This window comes from Folsomia candida, unplaced genomic scaffold, assembly GCF_002217175.1.
Source record: "Folsomia candida strain VU population unplaced genomic scaffold, ASM221717v1 Fcan01_Sc007, whole genome shotgun sequence".
In the NCBI taxonomy this organism is placed as follows: domain Eukaryota; kingdom Metazoa; phylum Arthropoda; class Collembola; order Entomobryomorpha; family Isotomidae; genus Folsomia; species Folsomia candida.
Genome location: NW_019091199.1, coordinates 2950379 through 2972732, shown reverse-complemented (window position 1 = coordinate 2972732; position 22354 = coordinate 2950379). Strand labels below are relative to the sequence as shown.

The 22354-nt window shown below is 41.3% G+C and overlaps 7 protein-coding genes and 1 long non-coding RNA gene across 8 annotated transcripts; 7 read left to right on the top strand and 1 right to left on the bottom strand.

Annotated features, from left to right (window-relative positions):
* Positions 1–365: 365 nt before the first annotated feature.
* On the top strand, positions 366–3932 carry LOC110852622 (vesicle-associated membrane protein 2). The gene is made up of 6 exons (XM_022100730.2): positions 366–606; positions 1011–1125; positions 1211–1289; positions 1384–1463; positions 1537–1588; positions 3515–3932. Coding segments are annotated over exons 1-6 (447 nt in total). The 5' UTR covers positions 366–604; the 3' UTR covers positions 3634–3932.
* Positions 1599–3466, top strand: LOC118436129. The gene is made up of 2 exons (XR_004835229.1): positions 1599–2076; positions 2616–3466. It is a non-coding gene; the product is annotated as an uncharacterized LOC118436129 (long non-coding RNA).
* Positions 3933–4202: 270 nt separating the features above from the next.
* On the top strand, positions 4203–4862 carry LOC110852133 (flocculation protein FLO11-like). The gene has a single exon (XM_022100115.1). It carries the CDS (start codon positions 4203–4205, stop codon positions 4860–4862), a length of 660 nt encoding a protein of 219 aa, XP_021955807.1.
* A 3023-nt stretch (positions 4863–7885) lies between these two features.
* On the top strand, positions 7886–9426 carry LOC110852620. Its single transcript, XM_022100728.2, has 4 exons — positions 7886–8314; positions 8392–8458; positions 8551–8654; positions 8733–9426. Exons 1-4 carry the CDS (start codon positions 8243–8245, stop codon positions 9084–9086), a joined length of 597 nt encoding a protein of 198 aa, XP_021956420.1. The 5' UTR covers positions 7886–8242; the 3' UTR covers positions 9087–9426.
* A 1987-nt stretch (positions 9427–11413) lies between these two features.
* LOC110851747 (vesicle-associated membrane protein 2) lies at positions 11414–14144 on the top strand. Its single transcript, XM_022099639.2, has 6 exons — positions 11414–11988; positions 12182–12314; positions 12405–12483; positions 12583–12635; positions 12758–12784; positions 12863–14144. Coding segments are annotated over exons 1-6 (366 nt in total). The 5' UTR covers positions 11414–11986; the 3' UTR covers positions 12935–14144.
* A 5-nt stretch (positions 14145–14149) lies between these two features.
* Positions 14150–16413, bottom strand: LOC110851745 (cubilin). Its single transcript, XM_022099638.2, has 5 exons — positions 15938–16413; positions 15258–15844; positions 14929–15160; positions 14459–14839; positions 14150–14372 (listed from the first exon to the last, which is right to left on the bottom strand). The coding sequence occupies exons 1-5, from the start codon at positions 16288–16290 to the stop codon at positions 14261–14263; spliced, it is 1665 nt and encodes a 554-aa protein (XP_021955330.1). The 5' UTR covers positions 16291–16413; the 3' UTR covers positions 14150–14260.
* Positions 16414–17352: 939 nt separating this feature from the next.
* Positions 17353–19741, top strand: LOC110852180 (laccase-5). Its single transcript, XM_022100169.2, has 4 exons — positions 17353–18089; positions 18167–18311; positions 18383–19174; positions 19249–19741. Exons 1-4 carry the CDS (start codon positions 17686–17688, stop codon positions 19705–19707), a joined length of 1800 nt encoding a protein of 599 aa, XP_021955861.1. The 5' UTR covers positions 17353–17685; the 3' UTR covers positions 19708–19741.
* Positions 19742–20073: 332 nt separating this feature from the next.
* LOC110851781 lies at positions 20074–22353 on the top strand. Its single transcript, XM_022099677.2, has 8 exons — positions 20074–20379; positions 20472–20617; positions 20713–20910; positions 20998–21226; positions 21295–21417; positions 21485–21609; positions 21753–21820; positions 21880–22353. The coding sequence occupies exons 1-8, from the start codon at positions 20259–20261 to the stop codon at positions 22268–22270; spliced, it is 1401 nt and encodes a 466-aa protein (XP_021955369.1). The 5' UTR covers positions 20074–20258; the 3' UTR covers positions 22271–22353.
* The last annotated feature ends 1 nt before the right edge of the window (position 22354 follows it).

Sequence of the window (22354 nt, the reverse complement as noted above, 5' to 3'; positions counted from 1 at the left end):
ATGGGATTTCTATGCGCAACTTTCTTGTTTTCATCCTCTCGTTTATACTCTCATTCATCCTCATGTCCGGTAGTAATAGACCAGATGATGACACCCACCCATCCCACCACCCGCTACAAACAGCTTTCTCTCGAGAGAAAGCTAGACTTGAAGGGGCGGATCATCATCTATTTACGGAGCCCAAAGTTTTTCTATTACTGGGCAATACTTTCCCTGTTTCGAGTGCTACCCATGACGACGACTTGACGACTTGACGGCCACCAAGGTTGGCAAAAATTATCTGTTGCTCATTGATGATCCGTGGTGAACGATTGTTGTTGTTGCATGTGGCCGTCAGAGGCCCAGCAGAGCTCATTCTCATTTCAGTTACAAGAAGTTGCTCACTCTCTCTGCTCTGTTGCTGCTGCTGGTTGGGTGTCACCTGTCAGAGTAATTTCCTCAATTTCTCCTTTAGTTCCTTCCTCGTCTCAACCGTCGTCTGATCCTCAGGGTCAAGGGTCATCACCGCATAGGTCTCAGGTTTTTCGGTCCATATCGCCCGTGAATCAAGAAGACCCAAGGCTGCTGACCTTCGAAAGACAAATAACGAACGACTACGTCAATCATGTGAGTCATCATCATTCATTAGATTCATCCGTGTTCAAGTGTTTGTCTAATAATCAATGATCATCATATGATTAACGTGTTGATAATATAAACTATTCTACTGCGTTTTACATTTTGAGTTCTAGAAACCATTAGTTTTCAGCTATAATTAAAAAATCTCATGCTTACTTGAGACACAAGGTGCTGAGTGATCTGATGACTCAAATTAGTCATTTCTTTAATATTTTATTCGTCAAAACCAGGTTGAATCTCTGAGAATAATGATAAAATTTTGTCTGGAAACTAACTCCGACCGATTAATATCTAGAACAGCGATAGAATTAATATGAAATGCTCACGCCCGTTCTTTGTCTCAATGAAGAAGATGGAACTGAACAATTATTATGTATTGATTGTTTACACAGGTCGGATACAAATGGTCCAGGAGGTAGCGGAGAGGGTGTTGTGGGAGGACCCAAAACCCCTCAACAGATTGCTGCCCAAAGAAGACTTCAGCAGACACAAGCACAAGTCGATGAGGTAAAAAATTAAAAATGCGATTTACAGGTATCATAACTTAATGATGAAGCAAGTTAATAAGATACTTATCCATTTGATCTTTCAGGTTGTGGGCATTATGCGAACCAATGTGGAAAAAGTGTTGGAAAGGGATCAAAAGCTATCAGAGCTAGATGATAGAGCAGGTTTGTATTACTACTACTCGTATTACGATTAACTAAAATTAGCAGAAGGGCAAGTTAGATTTTTTAATTAATCATCATTCAACTCATTTTATAGATGCGTTGCAACAAGGTGCATCACAATTTGAACAACAAGCCGGAAAATTGAAGCGAAAATTCTGGTTAAAAAACTTGAAAGTATGTTGTACAATGAGACTGATAATCTTCTACATGGCTGACTCATCATTATTTATTTTTTAATTTGATGTAGATGATGATTATATTGGGAATCATTGGTCTCGTGATAATCATCATTATCGGCGGTAAGTCGTCTACAGCCTAAAATTTTACATCTATTTGTCTAATGTAGTCAAGAAATAAGTGGAAACGGCACCCTACTTTTTTATGACAATAATGAACTCTGCCTAATACCATTACCAATTATTGTGAATGTTCTGTGTCTGTAAAAATCGTCTTCTCGGAAACCTGGTAAACAGCAGTGATATTGCACTTGCTAACCATATTTTAACTTTTTACATCAAAAGCTATATTATAAGTAGCTTTGTTCTGTACTTTTCCTTCTTGTTGGTTGGATTTCTATAACATAACTTCTGAGTTGTCTAGTTTCCTTCGCCAACTCTCTGCTTTAAGTCTGTTCATACGTATAGTATAGAGTATATTGAATTATGATTCAAAATTCTAACAAAATAATGCTTTGGATTTCTGGATTTCTCAAGGTGGCTTTTAAACTATCAATATGCCCTCCTATCTCAATTGATGTGTGCGTGATTTTGTTAAGTTTCATCAACGAGTGAGTGCATATTCATTCCTCAAGGATTGTTGCATAAAGCATGTGATAGACTGAAAGGGGGTCAAAACATCATATACTTCCAACATTAGTTATGTCATATGGCATGACCAGTGGTCATTGACCACTACCCAAAGAGGGTAGTTGTCAAATTCTCCGAAAGTAAATCACATGCTTTATGTACTGTTTCTAATATGTGCAATCAAAAGTGTATCGAAGGTTCTGTCCTATGATAGCGTAGATTTGTGGGCTTAGTTTCTTTGTGCTCATTCAAATGTGCAGGCTATCGTTTTGCCCTTTACATAGGTTGACCGGTTGGTTGATCGGCATTTTATCTAAACACAACGTTAACCCCACCCTGTTATCAGTTTATCGTGCACAGCACATGTGACCCTTCATTATTTTATGCCCCAATAATGTTTGTAACTGAAGAGCATCGTTGTTATATTACTACGTATTTTGATTCTTTGTCACGGACAGAGCTTTCGAAATTTTGCTAAAAATGATGGTGGTTTTTAACTTCAATATATATACGCATGCAGCAAAGTGTATGCAGAATGGATGAAGAGGTAAGAAGAAACAATTAGTGAAACATGGTGCAATGGAGGATGACCTTCCAAATTTGTTCCTATTTCTCTCATCACCATCACCATAATAAGTCGCTCCACTGATCTAAAATTTTATCAAAAAGTCTGCAGGCAAATACTTTCAACATCTGCTCTCAAAATGTTTGCGTACCTCTTAAAATATCTAATAGATAGGAAATTCATGTCACCACTACCAAAGTAATAATGTATAGAGCTGTCCTATTACTCGCTGGTTTAAGAAGCGCATGTTTTTTATAATTAGTATAATAATTATACTAATTATTATATAAGTCGAGTCTCGTGTGGCTGATTGTAGGCATACCAATAATTTTCTTTTGGTAAAGGAGTGTCAAAAATTACGATTTCAAACTTTAATTGTGGGTGCGGACCATTCTGACGGTTTCTTGTGAAACATATTTATGTGTATGTAGTATTAGCATTGGCGTAAGCAAATGAGGGGTTGTCCCCTGCATATTTTAATCAAACTGTAAAAGATTGAAGGGTAGATTCTATATTCTGCATGATCTCGTGTATTATTACGCAGTATTGTGCTATTATGATCACAAATGCTATTTTCGAAACAGAGTATAATGTAGAAATAACGACTGAATGTTAATGTTCATGTATGTGAATGTAAACCTTTCCATTTTTTCTGCTTTGCATGTATTGCTTTGGTGTGTGGTTATTGTTGCTGTTTTCACTTAATTTGTCACCAATTGTTAATCGTAGATTGTAGACCACATGACACTACAACTACAGCGCTAATATGTATTAGTGTCACGTACTCCTGCATTCCAATTATAAGACAGACAAAGGTTTATTATTTATTTTTTGTTTTTTTTTGTATGCATTAGTTTCCATTTTCGGTTCTGGGGGTGGTTCGTCCGGCGATCATAACGACTCGCCACCTGCAGGAAAACCAGACTCCACACTCAATTCTGCTGCAACTCCAGACACTTCAGGCTCTGGCTAGCTCCCTTCATATGGAAATATGGACCTTGTGGATTTCACATTTCAAAAAATGACTTAATATCCAATCCATATATATTTCATATGTGTATATATAGACGCATACGCAGAGTCGAGAGTATGTATTGCTGTAATTATTTACTAGATATTGATCCTTTATATGTAACATACGATATCCAATCGGCAAAATTGCATCGTCGTCGCGTAATATTTCATTATAATATTTGCTATCTGACTATCACACAAAGTCAAAATTTGATGTATAATTCAATTGAAATATATTAATAGCATTGTAACAACCAATTAATAGTTAGCACTATTTCTACTACCTAATCTGCCTAGAATGCAACATATAATGTATTATTATTTGTTTACTAATTTATTTGGAACTTACAATTAATATTTATTTCCATTATTTCATTGGATCCATTGTCTTTTTATTTATTACTCTTTTTGACCAATTATGTTTTTCGCTTTAACACAGACTACTATGCTTCACAGTGGCTGGTTGAAAACGAGTGCTTGCAAGAAATATTTGGCTTTCGGTGGTGCTTTGCTGCGAATTCTACTACAATGCGTCCTCCCCCTATCACAACCACGTCATCGTCGTCGTCGTGGGTGCAAAATGACGTAAACCCTGCAAAATTAGTGTCCATAGTTGCTCCCATCCTCACCCCTAAATCCCTAATCCTCACCTTGAGACCTACTGAATCAGATGCTCCCACTGCTTACATTCATAAGACTGTTGCTTCTACAACGGAATCAGTTCTGATAACCTTAATGTCCGCCACCTCAGCCACATACACTGCTGCAACTTCGCCAGCAATCACAACTGAAGCCTCAACAAGCAGTTTCACCACGAACCCAACATCATCTGAACCAGCGTTGGAGACAACGACGACCAACTCTCTCTCATCATCAGGACTAAACAAAGACGGTTATCAAACTACTACTACGCCGCCACCGACGACCATCGTCATGACTTTCGAAACATTAACAGAGCTTAAACCTACCACCAGCACTTTTACTTTTGCTACTTCCTTGACGCCGTTATCAAGTTCTACAAAACCTGGAAGAATGTTGAAACGGCAACATGACGTGCTGGACCCGGCCGTGGAGGTGGAACCTGTATTGAATGAGGAAGGTCAACAAATGTACGGCTTACATGACATCCCTTTGTACAAAAATGCGGGTGGCAAAACGATTCTTGACACTTTGGTAGATTATACATAATTTTTTTCCGCAAAAAAATATCATTTTACAAATATTTGTCCAATTCTCCCCTTCGTTCCATTATCACTGCATCATAGCTTCACTTTCATTTATTAAATGCATAAATTACTTCCAAATAATGGATGCAAGTTTTTACTTTGTTGCTTGAATTTAAATTTAATAGCTTCAACTTGACACAACGATAATCCTATAATTCATTAGTGTGATCTTACATTCCTTGCGCATATGTATGTAATTGCGGTGCTAAGAAATTAGTGAAACGAAATTAAGAGTTTGTGGGATTTAGTTTTAGTAATGTCTGCATGTACTAATGCTTAAAGTGCTTATCCTTAGAGTGGTTGAATACACATATGTATGAAGTTAAGGAAACGTTGGTGCTAATTCGTATACATCAGAGACTTTATAAATCGTTATTATAACGTCTTCATATCATATGCTATGAATATCTTATGCTAAAAAGCAGCCAAATACTTTTGTCCCGTTTACCACAACCTCTTCACCAGATGACTTCGTTATATGACTTGAGATAATAATTAGCTATATAAGATCTCTGCGCCTTGACAGGTTTAATAACGGTAATTCATCAACTATTGGTTCTTTATTCTACAATATGTCGTGAACTGAAGCCAAATTCGGCCGAACCGAAAAATTTATCAAGAATTCCGAAAAACCAGAAAATATCAAAGAATGTTCAAATCATACATTACTTATATTACTTACTACTGATACTTGATACTACATACAAGTCGGACACTGTTAGTCAGGTACAAGTGGTCCAAAGTCCCGCTTGCCGGTCACTTCTACCTGACTGACTGTGGTCTGTGGGAGTAATTAATTAATATTCACGTGAGGCAATCGAGACTGTGTGCGTCAATCTCCATCACAATGTTATGCTTGTATTTTTAATTTATAAATTAAAAAGATATCTTCCGCTCACTTTTTCCCAGAACCAAGGCGAATTTTGCTTCAATCAGTCTAGAGCTCTGTATACCATTGGTCGAAACAATCAAAAATCACACACCAATATATACATTACATTATGTAATTTACATAACCTAAACTTTGACGTGATTAAAGCTATGGTCCGCGACATACTATTTCGCTACTTATTTCTCCCTGGAACCTAATATACAAATCCACATATCTAATGCTATCTGCCCACCACCACGTCTTCTGCTTGATAAGAAAGTATTTTTTTAAGTACACGGTAGCCAAAATTAACAGCCAGCCACCAAGCAAAAGGCAGGTACATGCAGTGTCAAAACAGTATAAGTAGTTTAGTTGCGAATTACATTGCGAGTCAAAATGGTTCCTGTGGGTGAGAAATGACGAATGTCAATTACATATTATTAAATACGCATCGTCGTCACTTGAATTTTATTCACCCGACAATCTATCAAAGGAGTAGAGGTGAGCTGGATATCCATTTTTTTGGATAATGCATGGCCCGATCCAATCCAACTGGATTTGGATGGATTGGATCTGAAAAGTTTTGGGCCAAATGGATTTGGATGGATTGGATCTGAAAAATTTTGGGTGAATTGGATTTGGATGGATTGGATCTCAAATTTTTTTGGGTGAAATGGATTTGGATGAATAGGATCTGGGTGGATTGGATTTGGTCGAATTGGATAAATTTCGTCACCATAAAGAATATCAGGAAGTGTTCTTTTTAACACTCCGATCTCATCCTAACACTAAATGGCCCATACTTTTGTTGCATGGCACACACTGTGACACATATACAGTCCAATCAGATTTATCCCGAACACTAACCATGAGTTTATATATATAATTCTTTGGATAATCCATGCCCTGATCCGATCAAACTGGATTTGGATGGATTGGATCTGAAATTTTTTGGGCCAAATGGATCTGGATGGATTGGGTCTGAAATTTTTTGGGCCAAATGGATTTGGATGGATTGGATCTGAAATTTTTTGGGCCAAATGGATTTGGATGGATTGGATCCGAAATTTTTTGGGTGAAATGGATTTGGACGGATTGGATCTCAAAAAATGACGATCCAGCTCACCTCTACAAAGGAGGAACAAAGAGCAGGAACAAATGAGTCCGCTTAGATTTTATATAGTTTGGAGAATTAGAGTAATTAATTATGTATAGTTTTTAGTGCAGGATGAGAATCTAATTATAATCAGTACTGTGTAATATGTGTACCGCACCAACAAAATTATTAAATGTGTAAGCAATGGGCAGGGTAAAATCATGCATGTTTGATAATACATACATACATATGTAAAATTCCTAATCTTAAGCCACGCACAGCAAGTATCTGTAATAATACGAATATTGTAGCATTCTAAAATAACTGACACATTATACATATATATGTTGTGCGTCCTTCTGTATGGTCCATGTCACAGCCGTGATGATTATGAAATATATAATATTTGATGTGATCTAAAAATAATAGACCGACCGTGTTCTGATGGGATTCTCATTTGTGACCATATTCTCATCCACACATTTCCCACGATTACATACTTGCCAAATTGCGATAATAACTTTATGACTGCATATCCCATTAACAGGGATTTTTTGTCACTTCCTCTTTATACTCATTTGCATACGCAACAAAAAGACAGAAGGGGTGATTTTTTGTTTGTTTGTTTGTTGAGGGATTATGAACAATTGTGGGTGACCTTTGCAAGGAAGAGAAGAATAACAGATCAGGATCACACAGGTCTCGTATGCGAAATATGAAACGGCATCGCTACATTAGCTTAAATACAAATTCGCTTGCAGTTTCCGACGATGCTGACGAGCTGATGTGCCCTCTACGTATATGGCCAACTTTCCATTTCACCTTTCGCAAGCAAACCCCTGTCCATATTTGACCAGAATAAGGACACTGGCTGACTGGTGGAGTTAGTGGAGTAGTCCATCCATAGTGCAGCAAATGCATACAAGAGTTGTTGAGATGTTCATTTGCAGAGGTGGAGGTGGTCATAATTGCACAATCCATAATGCCTCCAACTTTTAACTCTGTTATGCCCATTAAAACACTACGCCAACCTCCTCACCATCCTCGACTAGAATAATCCGCATAATGACAGTCATACGTGTGTACATTACATGCTCGGTAGTAAGAAAAGAGTGCAAAATGTAAAATCTCACAATTAACCTAACCTTCTTCGTTCCAACACGAACGGACTGACTGCTTCACATTTTACTTATTGGACTACAAGGAAGCTTTGGAATGGGCGTTCTTCGCCAAAATTACTGGGTAGCTGCTGGGTCTCTCTAAACTCTAATAAGACCAAGTATTGGCAGAAAGTGGATTATCTACTCCAAATTTCAGAAACAGATTGACACATTTTTATTAAGTTTGGTTCAAGTGTTATCAGTGTTTGGCGAAAATGGTTATTTTGAACCCTTGTTGTTGCATCTCCCTCCACCGGGGCTCGAAAACTGTGGCAATCGTGGATATTGTAAGCATTTATGAACCACATGAAATCCAACCAGGTTTTGATGTCAAATAAATAACTTTTGCGAATTCATATTGCAGATATTGGCATGCATTCCCTTAATTGTGTTTATATGCAGTTTCGTCCCTGGGGTTTACGGAACGGGAGGTAAATTTCGCCACCTATCTACGACCGTGATCTAAATACGCATCCACCAATAACTGGTTACTGATTAACTGATTTCCCTTTTGACGGTTTAGGTCAGCCATTTACGGACTTTAATACTGGAATCTGGACAATTTTCATCGTCTTTCTCACCGCGGATATTGGCCTCTCTGTCCTCCTGTTTTATTCAACCAGAGAGGTAATTAAGGAATTAATCATAAGGGTTACATTTTATGAGGGCAGAAACATGAGATTTTTCATGATGTATCTGTTGCAGAAATGTATAAAGAACTTGAAGCGCTGGTTCTACATAAGATTGGTGACGACGGGGCTGATGATTTTGCTCATCATCGTCTCCGCCTGCTTCCAAGTGTCGATCGAGTTCATTCTCTACGACCTCTTTTACACCCTCTACCGCATCTACACCCTCTGGGTGGTCTACCTCCACGTGGGCGAACTCGTGCACGAGGACACCTTCTACCCTCGCAAACAGCCACACCCCGACTTCTCCGTCGCCGTCATTACCAACTCGAGGGGGCACAACAAGGGAGGTCAGCTTCCCTCCAGCTATGACTATCAGTACAATGAGGCTGGGAACAGATATGGCACCGTCAATGGGGCATACGCCTAATCAGCCCATGGGGCACAATCTCAACTCCTTTCCTAATTTTTCCCTCCTCCGAGAAATGAGTTTTAAACTTACACAGATATTTCTAGATAACCATGTAACCACTCCTTTTCCCATAGTCATCTCGAATAAGAGGGATTTGTATAGTTTACTGACTCTACATACTTTGATCCGTGCAAGCTTCGCATACTTGTAAATTTAGGGCTTTGATTTTAGTTGAATAAGGTGGTAGTATTGGTGATTTGCATATAGTACACAAGTCCGAAAATGTAAAAAGTAAGGTAAACCCAACTAAAACAGTTAAAACAGTTTTCTCAATAAATTTACATAGTAAGAAATAAGACGAGAGGAGAGAGAGCGAGTGATTTGATTGAAAGCAACTGAGGTGGTGAAGCACGAGGCTCCGAGAGGATGCTCCGTGTAGACGGAAAATTAGAAAGTTGGAGAAAGTCCAAAACTCTGAACTATTTTGAGAGCCCGATTTGACGCAGTGAGAGTCTAAGAGGTTGCAATCAACGGTATTGCAGTTTCATGAAATATGCTATAACTCCAATAATACTCGAATAACAATAATATTCACTTCGAGACAAATTACATTTATAGCAAATGTGCAAAATGAGACAAGTTGTAAAACCAGACATGTATTTATTTATGATCACTCACCTTCCGACGTTTGCAGATGTAGATCACATGTTGAGAGTTTCCTTCGTGGCGATTGTCTTGGTTTAACGTCTACGGGTCACAAGTAAAAAAAATATTTTGTCACGGGGGGAAAAGTTGAGACATGCTTAATTCATGTTACGCAGTGTGTGTCACAGTGAGAATCTTGTTCATATGTAGAAACTCGTGTACTTGTTTTTCTTAGCCCTGCCTTTGGTGTTGTTTAGAGGAAGTGAAATCTTCAAAATATTGAGATGGGGATTGAAAGAGTGAGAGATCTCATGTATTTATGGCGCAAAGAGCCTGCAATCTGAATGCATGCAGAGAGGAAAGAGTACGTGCTTTCGTCAAGACAGCGTTCTCACTGGAGAAAAAATGTTGGTGGGAAAGGGAGAGGACTGAAACTGAACTGGAGCCACACAGACGACTTTCACTCACTCCGACCGAGTGGTGTGCAATGCTTTCACTGCAGTGTTACTCTCTCTCCCTCGATTTGTTAATAGGCGGCCCAAAGGGAGAGGGGCACAAACGCTGTATTGCGATTCCATGTCCAACCATGCCACATCAAGTCATCCTCATACAACAGCAGCAACACCAACAGAACATCTATTCGTCCTTCTTAATTGGTTCAGTCAGCAATTGAGTCAGTGAAATTACATCATCACGGGTCGAAGGAAAGATGTAGATGAGGAAAATGTCACCAACAGTATGAACTTGTGTCATTATTCGTTTACGTCTGTTATGGGAAAAGTATATATAATTAATAGCTTGAGGCATGCACTGTAACCCCCAATTGCGAGGCAGGGCTACGACAACTGGCAGTTTGACATGCAGCCAACACACTTTGCACACATCGACACAAATATGAAGCCATAGGTCTCTTGTTTGAGAGAGAAAGAGAGATAACTTTTTATGCACGCGAGAATGCACAGCAACACAGAAACGAGCCATTACAACCAACTTCTCATATGCATATTCATTCGGCTTTCAAGTGATGGCAGTTGCGCCATATCGTCGTCACAAACGTATCGATTAACAATTATTAAATAACGCAACATTCACCAAACAACGACCCATCAAAGCCAGCGAGAAAACGGCAAACCAGCGTTCTGTGATTTTTAAATGGTTTCTTTTCTTCCTTTTTGGTGGATATGGAGTTGAGCGTCGAGAGGGAGAAAAGCAATCAGGCATGAGAACATTTACGTGGCTGCATGGTTTTCAACTTTGTGACTCTGTCCCGTCCCGTGCGAGCCGAAGTACGCACTGCAGAATGCCCGACCGATCTCACCAGGAAACTTTACTCCAAGGCTACTACCCAAAGGCATCAGCAGCAGCACATTATTTTATGCATTTCCATGAGCTCAGATTTACTCACTTTTTCTTCCTCCCCCAACATTCCACCCAGGTTTCACACGACTGATGTGCGAATCACAAAATAAGTGTAACTATCAACAAAATGTATGTACCGCATATTGATGATGTTTGCTGAACTGTAGTGTAAGTAAGGATACCATTTTCCCACTCTGAAGTGGGAATTGGCTGATGTGTATATGTAAAACATATGCAGCTCTCTACGTATTATCTATATGAAAAAGTGGTCTGTTATGTCCAAAGTAAAATGTCACGTCATTCGGTCATTTAGCTAAGCAGACATGGACACACTGTTTGTGGAAGGCGAGGAGGAGGCAGTAAACGGTTGATTAGGGGTGACGCTGGCGGGGTCTGCAATCATTTTGTTGCAAATCCCATACATGGATGCACGCCTGGCTGAAACAGTGTCGTGCTGGAGAGAAAGCACGGGGAGAAAGCACGGGGAGAGAGTTGAATGAAAGTGGAGGAGCTGTGAGTGACGAGGGAGGAGGAGGAGGTGGTGGTGGTGGTGAGGGAGTTTCCTCTCTCGAATGTCGGGGAATGCAGCAGAGTGACGCAGAACTCGCTTTCTCTCCGACCTTCCGAACCTGATACACCCCTCGCTCGGGAAGGAGAAAGGCAGCCTCTCACCATCACCACCACTCTGTATTGACGACCTCTGATTATATTGCCCCTAGTTTAACCACCCTGGCCTCCAAACGCTCCTTCCTCCTCCCGTCTTAATTGTGATAGACAAACGACAAACATCGTCATCGACCTCCTCAATTAACACATCTGCCGCTGGTCAGCAGTTGTCAGCTCCGGATTGGTGGTGGTACGAATAGAAAATTCGAATAAGTCCTCGCTGAACTTCTGTCCTATCAACAACCACCATGTAAGTGACTCATGTCGTACATATTACTCATTACACCCTCACCTGGTACACTCCACAATTGCAAACTCGTCAACTGGCCACAAGAAACCAATTTTGTACTCCCACACCCCTAATTTCCACAGTCGAGTATTAGCAAGTATTCACTGGAGTGTGCATTAATTCGCTAACTGCTTTGGCGTGTTTGGTGACATAGGGCGCAGCCGAATGCAAACCTTGGCGTTGAAGGGGAAGGGGGAGGTGAAGAGCCCAGAGTCGGTAAACCAAAAACACCCCAACAAATCGCAGCGCAAATCCGCCTACAGCACACCAATGCTCAGGTCGACGAGGTGAGAACCCCAATTTTTCAGCTCACTACGACCAAGCGGATGTACAGCACGTGAAAGAGTATCAATATTTTATGACAATTTTTTTGAAAGGTGGTTGGCATCATGCGCAGCAACGTAGAGAAAGTTCTTGAGAGAGATGCAAAACTGTCCGAGCTGGATGACAGAGCCGGTATGTATTTCCCATCAATTCCACACGTATAGATTTGCACAATTAAGCAAAGGTGATGATGAAAACTGAAACAATTAATCTCGTTGCATGTCCATGTAGACGCTCTGCAACAAGGTGCTTCACAATTCGAGCAACAGGCCGGAGCCCTCAAGGTGAGCACTTTCTCCGTCGCAATACCATTTATGTAGGCAAAATGTGTAGGGTCACTTGTACGCCATATGTCGTATGACGTTCTCTTGTCCTGAGTGTAATGTTTTCTACTTGTTTTGTTCAGCGGAAGGCGTGGATGAAAAATATGAAGGTACGAATAAATTGATACAATTAAATGACGAGAGCTTCTTACTTTCTCTCTAATTTCTGTATTTAAACAAAATTGCAGATGATGATCGTGATGGGAGTGATCGGGTTCATATGTCTTCTCTTCATCGGATCTAAATTAGGCCTTTTCTAACCTCGATAAGTTAGTATGCTCAAGGTTTCTTCATTCATTCATTCATTCAGTCTGTTCCACATCAAAAAAAATCCGGATAAAACAACACCAACTTTCACCCAATTCTTAAACACACCTTTGCATTGTTACGTAATCTGTAAGCAATATGTACACACAACACCCTTGGAATGCGGACTGGTCAATTAGTGCAAGTAATACCAGGAGAAAGTGCACCTAACTATGTATTTCTATCTACAATATGGTTACAAGAGAGGGTAAAAGTAGGCAAAAAAATCCACCGCCCAACATTTTTAGTTTCACTTGTTTTGTTATATTTCGCCCATTCTGATCCGTTTTTTTGAGATCTTGTACATCTTCACACTTTCACTTTTTTACTTGTTGGGTGGGCTCTGGAGGTTGATTTTACTGCATCCTCGTGAAGTGATAACACACACACGCGTTATGCAAAAGTCCTTTAGCCTGTAGATTCTTGTGTAACTTTTGAGTAAGGATGAGGACTTAGTTGATGAGTTGAATATGGTTGACTATTTATAAAGACATCGACTAGTAATTGCCTTTCTGCTTGTCTCTTTGTGCACTCCGGGAAGTAGATTCTAATTTCGTGACGCTTTTTCGCAAAGCATGTCTATGTTGCACACTGATGAAGAATTCGTTGTACATTTTGAAAAGGTGGAGAATTTTGTCACTCACGACTCGTTTACACAAATCTGATGTATATTCCACGAGAGCGAGAGAGGAGGAGAATAGCCCAAATATTGTCGGTATTATTGTTTTTACGATTATTATCGTTCTGATTATCATTACGACAAATATGAAGACGACGATGATACATACATACCTATATTTAAAGTGTATATTACACCTATTCGTTGGTAAAAGTGTAGAGTATTGTAAGTACAGTAAAAAACAAACCTCATATGTATTAAATTTTAAATGGGATCGAGTGAGGGGGATGAGAGCGTTTTGAGAAAAAGTGAATAATTGTTGTATATCATCGACTGTTAGATGAATGAAGCTGTTGTAGATGCAAAGATGACCTAGAAATAGTGGACTTGAGCGACTTTGTCACCAGACAAATTGACCTCCGTGTCCACGAGATTAGCTAAAATAACACACAACAATATTGCAACGAAGTTAGCAACTATTGCCTTTGAACAACTAACAGCCATGTGGTGAGTGTTTGAAAGGAATAAAGAAAGTCAATATCAACCATGATCTCGTATTCGTTATTTTTACTGTGCATCATTATCTGGCAGTAGCTACATCAGTATTTGTATGTCGTGTTAATTTAATATCTCTTAAATTTGATGTCAACCATGCAACAACTTATCCGGACCAATCTAAACGGAATCCAGTGCTGTTTCCGGTATGATCTGACTTGAATACGTAGAGGAGCATATCCGTATGAGACGTCATTTTTGGAGATGTGGCACAATACCTTAGTTTAAAATAATGATAATATAATAAATAACCTTGGGTAACTAAACTGGGTGCCTTAGATGGAACATGTTTTCAGAAACTCACAAGTCATACTGGCTCCATCCTCCAAAAGGGTTGGGGTCCGGATAAAATTTGAAAACTACGACATAATCGTAACAGTTGGACTCCAATCCTTTGACCGTCCACGTCACGTTGACTCTGGGATTGTTGTTGACGCTAAACCCTGGCGTGGTGACGACGAAGGTGGAGAGCTCATTGTTGTCGTAATTGCCCATCTCTGGATGGTCCAGGAATCCGAGGGGCGTGGTGGAGATGAAATCGGTTGAAAGTGCGGAAATATTTCCCCCGGAAAATCCAGTGGCTCTGTATTCCAGCACGAAACCCATGCCCTCCATGGACGAGTCCGTGACGAAGGTCACAATTGCAACGCTTCCACTCATCGTTACTGGAATTCCTTCGAATCGCCTGAGAATATTTAGATTTAGCCATTTAATTGGTAACAGATTGATAGATCTGGAATATTTCAGACATTCAAGGCGCATTTATGTATTTACATGAACTCAGTTTTAAGCAAAGGAGGATCGGCTCTGGTGAAAGTGCTGATACTAATGCCGTCATCTGGGTCTGAACCCGAAATTCCGCTTTGGATCAAGGTGAACGTCATCCCCAGGGCGTTCTGGACTCGAATTGTCCAAACGCACCGCTCATTGGGCTGATAGAGCTGCTCATTCTTGTAATTAATTCTCCCAGACACGGTTTCCGAGAAAATCCCTCCGCACGGCGTCTCTATTTTTCATACAAATATATTTGCACATATTAATTATTTATCTACCAAATTACCAATATCTTTCTCCTCCTCGTGGACTAATAAAATACAACAAACCTGGTGTGGGACCACTTGTAGTTGTGGTCGTGGTGGTTGTGGTTGGTGTCGTAGTCACCTCGTTGGTTGGATAATACGTCACCTCAAACCCTCCCTCGATGCCTGTCTGAGTTTCGAAATCGGTGAAAAATGCAATGATAAATCTGGATTCGATATTGCTGAAAAATGCGGAAGTTCGTTCCCCACAAAATCGCTCCGTCTCATTCAAAACTCCGCCCTCTGTAATCTCGTACAAAATCAAGGCATCACAAATGCATGGATTTGTCGAACTGCTGCACGTCTCAAAGAGAAGGTTGTCGAGGCTGAAGTCCGATCTAGTTGTTTGTTGAGGGGACACGGTTTTCACGAGCCAAGTTGCAGCCAAGTTTGGTTCGTAATGTTCCACGACTGGGTATTTGACGACCCCTTGCAACGCAGTGGTGAAGGTGGACATGTGCTTGGTTCTCAAGGGGTCAGAGTTCATTCCCGTCCATGAAATATTGAAACCCCTCCCGGGATCCGTGTTTCCTGTTCCAATGTAGAGGACCACCACCACGATGCTGTTGGGCATGAGGAAAACGGGCGGTGGGGGCAGAATGTCGCAGTAGCTGAAAGCATAGGTTACGTACTTCGTGTGAAATACATGAAACTATTCAATTGTAGTATGCCTTTACTACACGACTTTGGGAATAAAGACGTACGTGGAGCTCTCTGGTTGACCTGCTGGCGACAAGTTGGTCAGCGAGTAGAAACGAACGCCGCCATCCCTGCAGTCTGTGTAATTTGAACCAATGCTCAAATTTTGCACCATGAATCGAAAGTTGGTCTGCGTTTCGAGGTGGATCGTCCACACGCAAATATCTCCGGCTTGGAGGGTTTCATCTGATGCTGGAAATTGCAGTGAGTCCGCGTCTGCATTTACATCGCCCCCGCATTGCGACAACCGGGTGTTGCGCCCACTCTCTGCCGACGTGAAGCTAGCGTGGAGGCAAATAACGACAGTCGTAATACACGCTAAACTCACTACCGTTTTAATTGTCTGACTGTTGCTCATAATGATCACTGCAGGATTATGCTTCGTTGACGCTTTAAAGTAAATTTATGCAACGGCCAGCGACAGAATGTGTCCGAGAAGAAAAATTAAATCGCCAAGTCGCTCATCATCCTTGATTCATCTAATCAGCAAAATAACGATCCAGCATCATTAGCATGCACACCTTTTGCTCAGACATCACCCGATACACCTCGTCTCCTCCCCCAGATAAGCCTTATTTAGATCTGTTATTGTAACGGGCGTGATATCATCAATGGTCTCATCAATTATTGTAATTTGACACCAGTAATGGAACTGTCTCATTTGGTGTCCATCACATAATTGTAATCATAATTGTTCCCTCAGAAAGTGTGACAAGCCTACTGCGCATTGATCTACTACTACAAAAAATCAGTCAATCGTCGACTATTTATCAAAAGTACATAAGTGACATCAAATTGAGAGATTAAGAACACTCGAGATTATGCTTTAGTTGAATGACATTGCAATGTTTTATTTTATTGCTTCAGTCGTGTGCATGAAATATGACTACATATTAATTATACGTATTACGCTTTTTCAGTAAAAATAAATCTGATTGATTATTTTTTCAAGCACAGGTACACATACATTGACATAGTACACGGGTATATGATAAACGGAGATAATATGCCATTTAGTGGTATTCCCGAATATTCCCGATGCGTGTGGGTATCAATTCCCCCGATAGTAAACTCATGATAATGATCATTTAATCAATTTCACAGTAAATATTTTCTAATCTTGAATGCAACTTGATAATTTGGGTGCAGACTTCGAGATGACGGGACTCGAGAGAGAATGCCTACGTGTTGCATGCTCAGGTTGAATGGGATATCCGCAATTCTGCCGCAACAAAGAAACAGATGTCACATGCCGATGACATATTGAACTTTGCATTTCAATCTAAACGCAGCATACATACCTATCTATATGTATCGACGGTTTAATTGAACTTGAATCTTGCGAACAATGCACAATGTACACAAGACTCCTGGGATTCATTTTGTATGTAGTAATTTCTAACACACAATTATTACATGTCACTTGCTTTTCGAAATAAAGTTGCCGTGATTGTGCAAATTCATTGTGAGTTATCGGAATTGTAGAGTGTGAAGTATCCACATAATAATCCAGGTTTGCGTCACGACAGGTTGTAGTGCCGGTGGTCAGGGAAAACATGCGAGTGAGTGATGGGGGCTTATAGCTGGGAATTACTATATCTCTTCTGCGAAAATGATAACCAATTCATGCCCTTAAATACGCCGTCTGCTTGGCCTTCAACGAGCATTGTCTCATACCAAATCTACCCTCACAAAGCACAAAACTCATGAACATTCAAACTATTCTTGCAGGGTGAACGAATAATTGTCTGAAATGAGTCGCAATCAATCGAGTTCAAGTTCAAGATCATCGTTGCTATTCATTTCCCTTTTGATAATTATAACATGTCTTCAAAGCACCGTACATGCCAAAGTAGTGAAACACGTATTTATAGTCGACTACGTCGAAGGATCGCCGGATGGGGTTTACCGGGACAAAATTTTAGCCATAAATGGACAATTTCCAGGACCTACGATAGAAGCTGATTTGGGAGACACTTTGCAAGTTGATTTAGTGAACTTGATCCAAGACGGGCAGAATACGTCGATCCATTGGCACGGGATTCACCAGAAAGGGTCCCCATGTGAAGATGGGGCCAGTCAAATCAGTCAGTGTCCCCTCAGAAATGGATTCGTGCAGAGATATCAGTTCACGCTGCACCAGGCTGGAACATATTGGTACGCACTGCTTCGAAAAAGTGAAAATGTGCCCGTAGAAATTTGTGTGTGTAGTTTTTAGCGTTTATTTGATGCAGGTACCACTCCCATGTGAACAGTCAGTACACGGATGGTTTGTGGGGTGCACTGATTGTTCACAATAGGCCCGAAGTATATGACTATGACGGTGAGATTGTGATCACTCTGAATGACTGGTACCATCGGACGGCTCGAGAGAATGAGGTGACTTTACTCTAGCTGAATAATTACCATTGACTTTATTCTAAACTGTGTTCTTATTAATTCAACTGCAGCACTGGCATCTCACCCCCGCCGCGAGAGGTGTGCCTCCATACCCAGACTCAGGCATGATCAACGGTCTAGGTCGCTACCCTTGCGACCTTGCTGTTCTTCAAAATAGGACATGCGACACGACGCTTCAAAGTCGAAAGGTGTTCAATACTCATCGAAACCAGACGTACCGAGTTCGCGTCATCAACGTGAGTGCCTACACCGCCTTTAACTTCTCGATCGATGGTCACGTTCTGGAGACGGTGGAGGTGGACGGGATTGACTCGGCGAGGCGTGTACCTGTGGATTACGCCGTCCTCGCCGCCGCCCAACGGTACTCGTTCCTCATTCGAACGAACGGGTCCCTTAACCGCTACCTGATCAGGGCCGACCTTCGCATCGAGTCTCTTCTCCTCATCGAAGGCGTCAACATTAACAAATTCCCAGAAGCGTTGATGGGAGACGTTACGGCTGTGTTGCAATACGTGGATGACGACATTCCGGCGGAAACAGAACAAGTAGAGCCGTTCTCCTTTCAAGAGCAAGTACCTCTCAAAAATCTGTCGAGTTTAATTTGCCTGGATGAAATGGAGCTGTCTCCGTTCGACGGGCTGCCTGCGCCTCCATATTTCGACAAGGAGTTTATTTTAGAAGCAGGGTTTTACGAGGATGAGCATGACGTACGACGGGGTCAGTTTAATATGACGCCATTCAAACTACCGGACCACAAACCTTTGCTAGTTCAACTTATTGACGGAGATAAACTCGCTCCTTCCGTTTTTGCATTGGATGTCGGATACATGGACGTCGTTCAGGTATTTCCAGATTATTTTATGCAAATCAACTGAATGCGAGTGTCAGTATTGCAAGTAAATTACTGAACTATTAGGTCGTGATAAATAATCCATTTTTCGGACCACACCCTTTCCACCTTCACGGGGCATCGTTTTGGGTGCTGGGAATGGGAGGCTGGTACGATGGGAATTATGATCCAGCGAGGCACAATGAGACCCTCTCCCTCACCGGGGTCAAACGAGACACGGTTTTAGTGCAGGAACAGTCTTGGGCCGTGATAAGGTTTGTGGCTGATAACCCCGGAGTCTGGACTTTTCACTGTCACATAGATTGGCACAACCTATCCGGAATGGCCATGACCTTTGTGGTTGGGAGGGACCAGATCTCAAGGGCAGTTAGATTCACGGAGGAAGGCAGACGAGTATGTGCACATCACAAGCTCGAAGACCTCATCGACAAAGGGGACCAGCCAGACACGAGTGATGCCACCAACAATAGTTCTCATACGACTCTTGTTCTCCTTGCTCTTATCAGCATCGTTTTATACCTCTGACCATATTACTAAATAAACACGTTTTTCGAATATGCATGCGTTTTCATTCAACACTTGCTGCATATTATTTACCAACACTCGAGAGAGCACAGATTTCTTCTCATACATTTGAAGAACGAATGCGTTTCTGGTACAAACAAGTAGTGACTGACTGACAGGCAACGGCTATGGACTATGACGAGGAGATGATGATGATGATGAGCGACTTGTGTCAAATATTGTTATTTTAACGCTTGTCCTTCGAATCAAATCCAACTCCTCATCCGTCCTCGTACTCGTAGTAGCACAATATCCTCATTTTCAGAAACTCGGATGTTTTCGCTTTCGTGACCGAATCCGGGTGAGCCACTCGCTCTCCCAGAAACTAATGCGAAAATGTTCTGTACAGGGCAGCCACACAATAAACTGGAGCTCTGGACTGATTAAGCAACAAGCGCACCTACGTAGGTGTTCACTTCCACTTGTCAAATTGTACAGTACAACAACAGCCGACTGAATAATTCCGTTAAAAATAAGACCTTAAAAAATGTTTGACTACATTGACTAGTTCAATGACGACCACAAATGTGTGGTCACTTGTTCTTACAGTCTTCGCATTCCATAACCAGCTCTTCTTCTCTGTCATCACCCTTTCTCACGTAGCAAATGGGTTGAGCATCAGTCCTCCCTCGGGTAATCACATTTTTACCTTCATTGCCCATTACTGTTGTTTTGCACCCATTTCTCTAAATCTTATTTTGTCTGGTTAAATAACCATATTGCAGAAGAAATATTCAGCAATCAGCTCTGCCCTGACCCCACCACGAAAGCTGCGTCCACCAGCCCAGACTCGTCCAGTGGCACCTTGGGGACATGGAACTCGTGGTGGCCCCCACGGTCTGGCGCATCTCAGCCGCTCCTCCCACAAAAGGTATTCGTAATTTTAACATGCTGCTGGTATAAGTATTACATATGATGGGATGGGAACCACACAATTTTGAAAACTGGTGGTCAACCAATACTCAGATACTCGCCATCAATCTGGACAAACCAAAGGACTCGACTCACTTTTACGAAAGCTGTACCTTCAAGGAGCAGTGGGAGCCGGGGCCAGTGACAGGAGAGTCGCCACGGCTTAAGCATAACGTCAGGGTTCGCTCCATCAATCTCAACGTCAACAGTTGGAACTTCTCAACGTCACAAAACTGCTCCACCTTCATTAAGGTAAAAATTTTTGCTTCGATTGATGAAGTCAGTTCACCAACGACGCTCGGAAACTATAGAAAGCGGATTCTTTGTAATCTACTTTAGTTCAACAATTGGGATGACCACGACGGGGGACGATATCCGGTGCTGTGTGGGAGGGAGAACTTTGACCAGTACCTGGGCCCCTACGGTCATCCCATGGTGCTGTACTACCAGTGGAAAAAGGGAGGGCTCTCTTTCCCACTATTTCATTCCAGCTACGGTGAACACCACCGAGATCGTAAGGAGACTTTGGAGCTGCAATACATGCAAATTTATTTCTTCGTCACGTCAGGTAAGCAGTGCAACTATAATTTCAATGGCTTTACTTCAATTAACGCAAATATATGAAATGTTTCACAGGGTCAAAAGGGGACACGAACAGAAAGTGTCGCGTGCAGCAGTACCGCTTGGACTGGTTGCGAATGGGATGTTCATCGTATTCGACGGAGGAGGAGCCGGTTTGTGGGGAGTACCCCTGCCCAGGTGAATATTATTATGGAACTGATGTCGTGGGGAAATCTCAATTTATATCCCTTTTTCAATTGACCAGAGCTCGAAGCCCTTTATCAATCCAAGATGACAATCTTCAAGGATGGTGAGAGCGAAAATGACACCGTCCTCGTTTGGAAAACAAAGAATGACAAATACAGAATGCGTACCTTCCTCCGCCAAAAGGTGATAACGATTGTATATTTATAAAGTGTGGTATGTATACATATATTATAGGTGTATACATATTTTGAAAATACAATGAATATATATTGAGATGAGATAGCGATTAATGCAAACTTAACTGATGTTTTTTATATTTTCAAAAGTTTGTTCCCGTCGTGTTCTTAATTGTCCTAATTTGTGCATACCGATCTTACATGAAGGCTGGGCTCAGGTTTGAAGAAATAACTTTAGCTTAATGTGAACTATTATGACACGACTATTTACATGCAGATACCAAAATTCGATACAAGATGACATGCCGGATTTCCGAGTACGATCCATCAGACGACGCATTCCAACCTCGCGAGCATACCCTGGACGTGGACCCGGTCCCTGGCGCGACATGACGACGGAAGCAGCTTACTGGGATTTCCCAGACGAGGATCCTCCTCCAGACTACGTGGCCACAGGGTCCCGTCAACAACAGGATGATGCGGTTATACAAATGGGGAATGATAACACTGTCACCACCACTGGCAGCAGCAGCCCCTACAATCCAAATCAATCCATACGCATGCATGAGGTTCAGCCAAAACTGACCGAGAATGAGGTAGAAGTGGAGCCACCCCCACCGTACGAGTCTGTCTGTCCTCCCACATATGGAGAAGCCACAAAACCATAAATGGATACAATTTTTGTAAATTCCTATCCATCATATGCCATATGATTACAGAATACAAATACAATTTTCAATGTGCTAAAATAT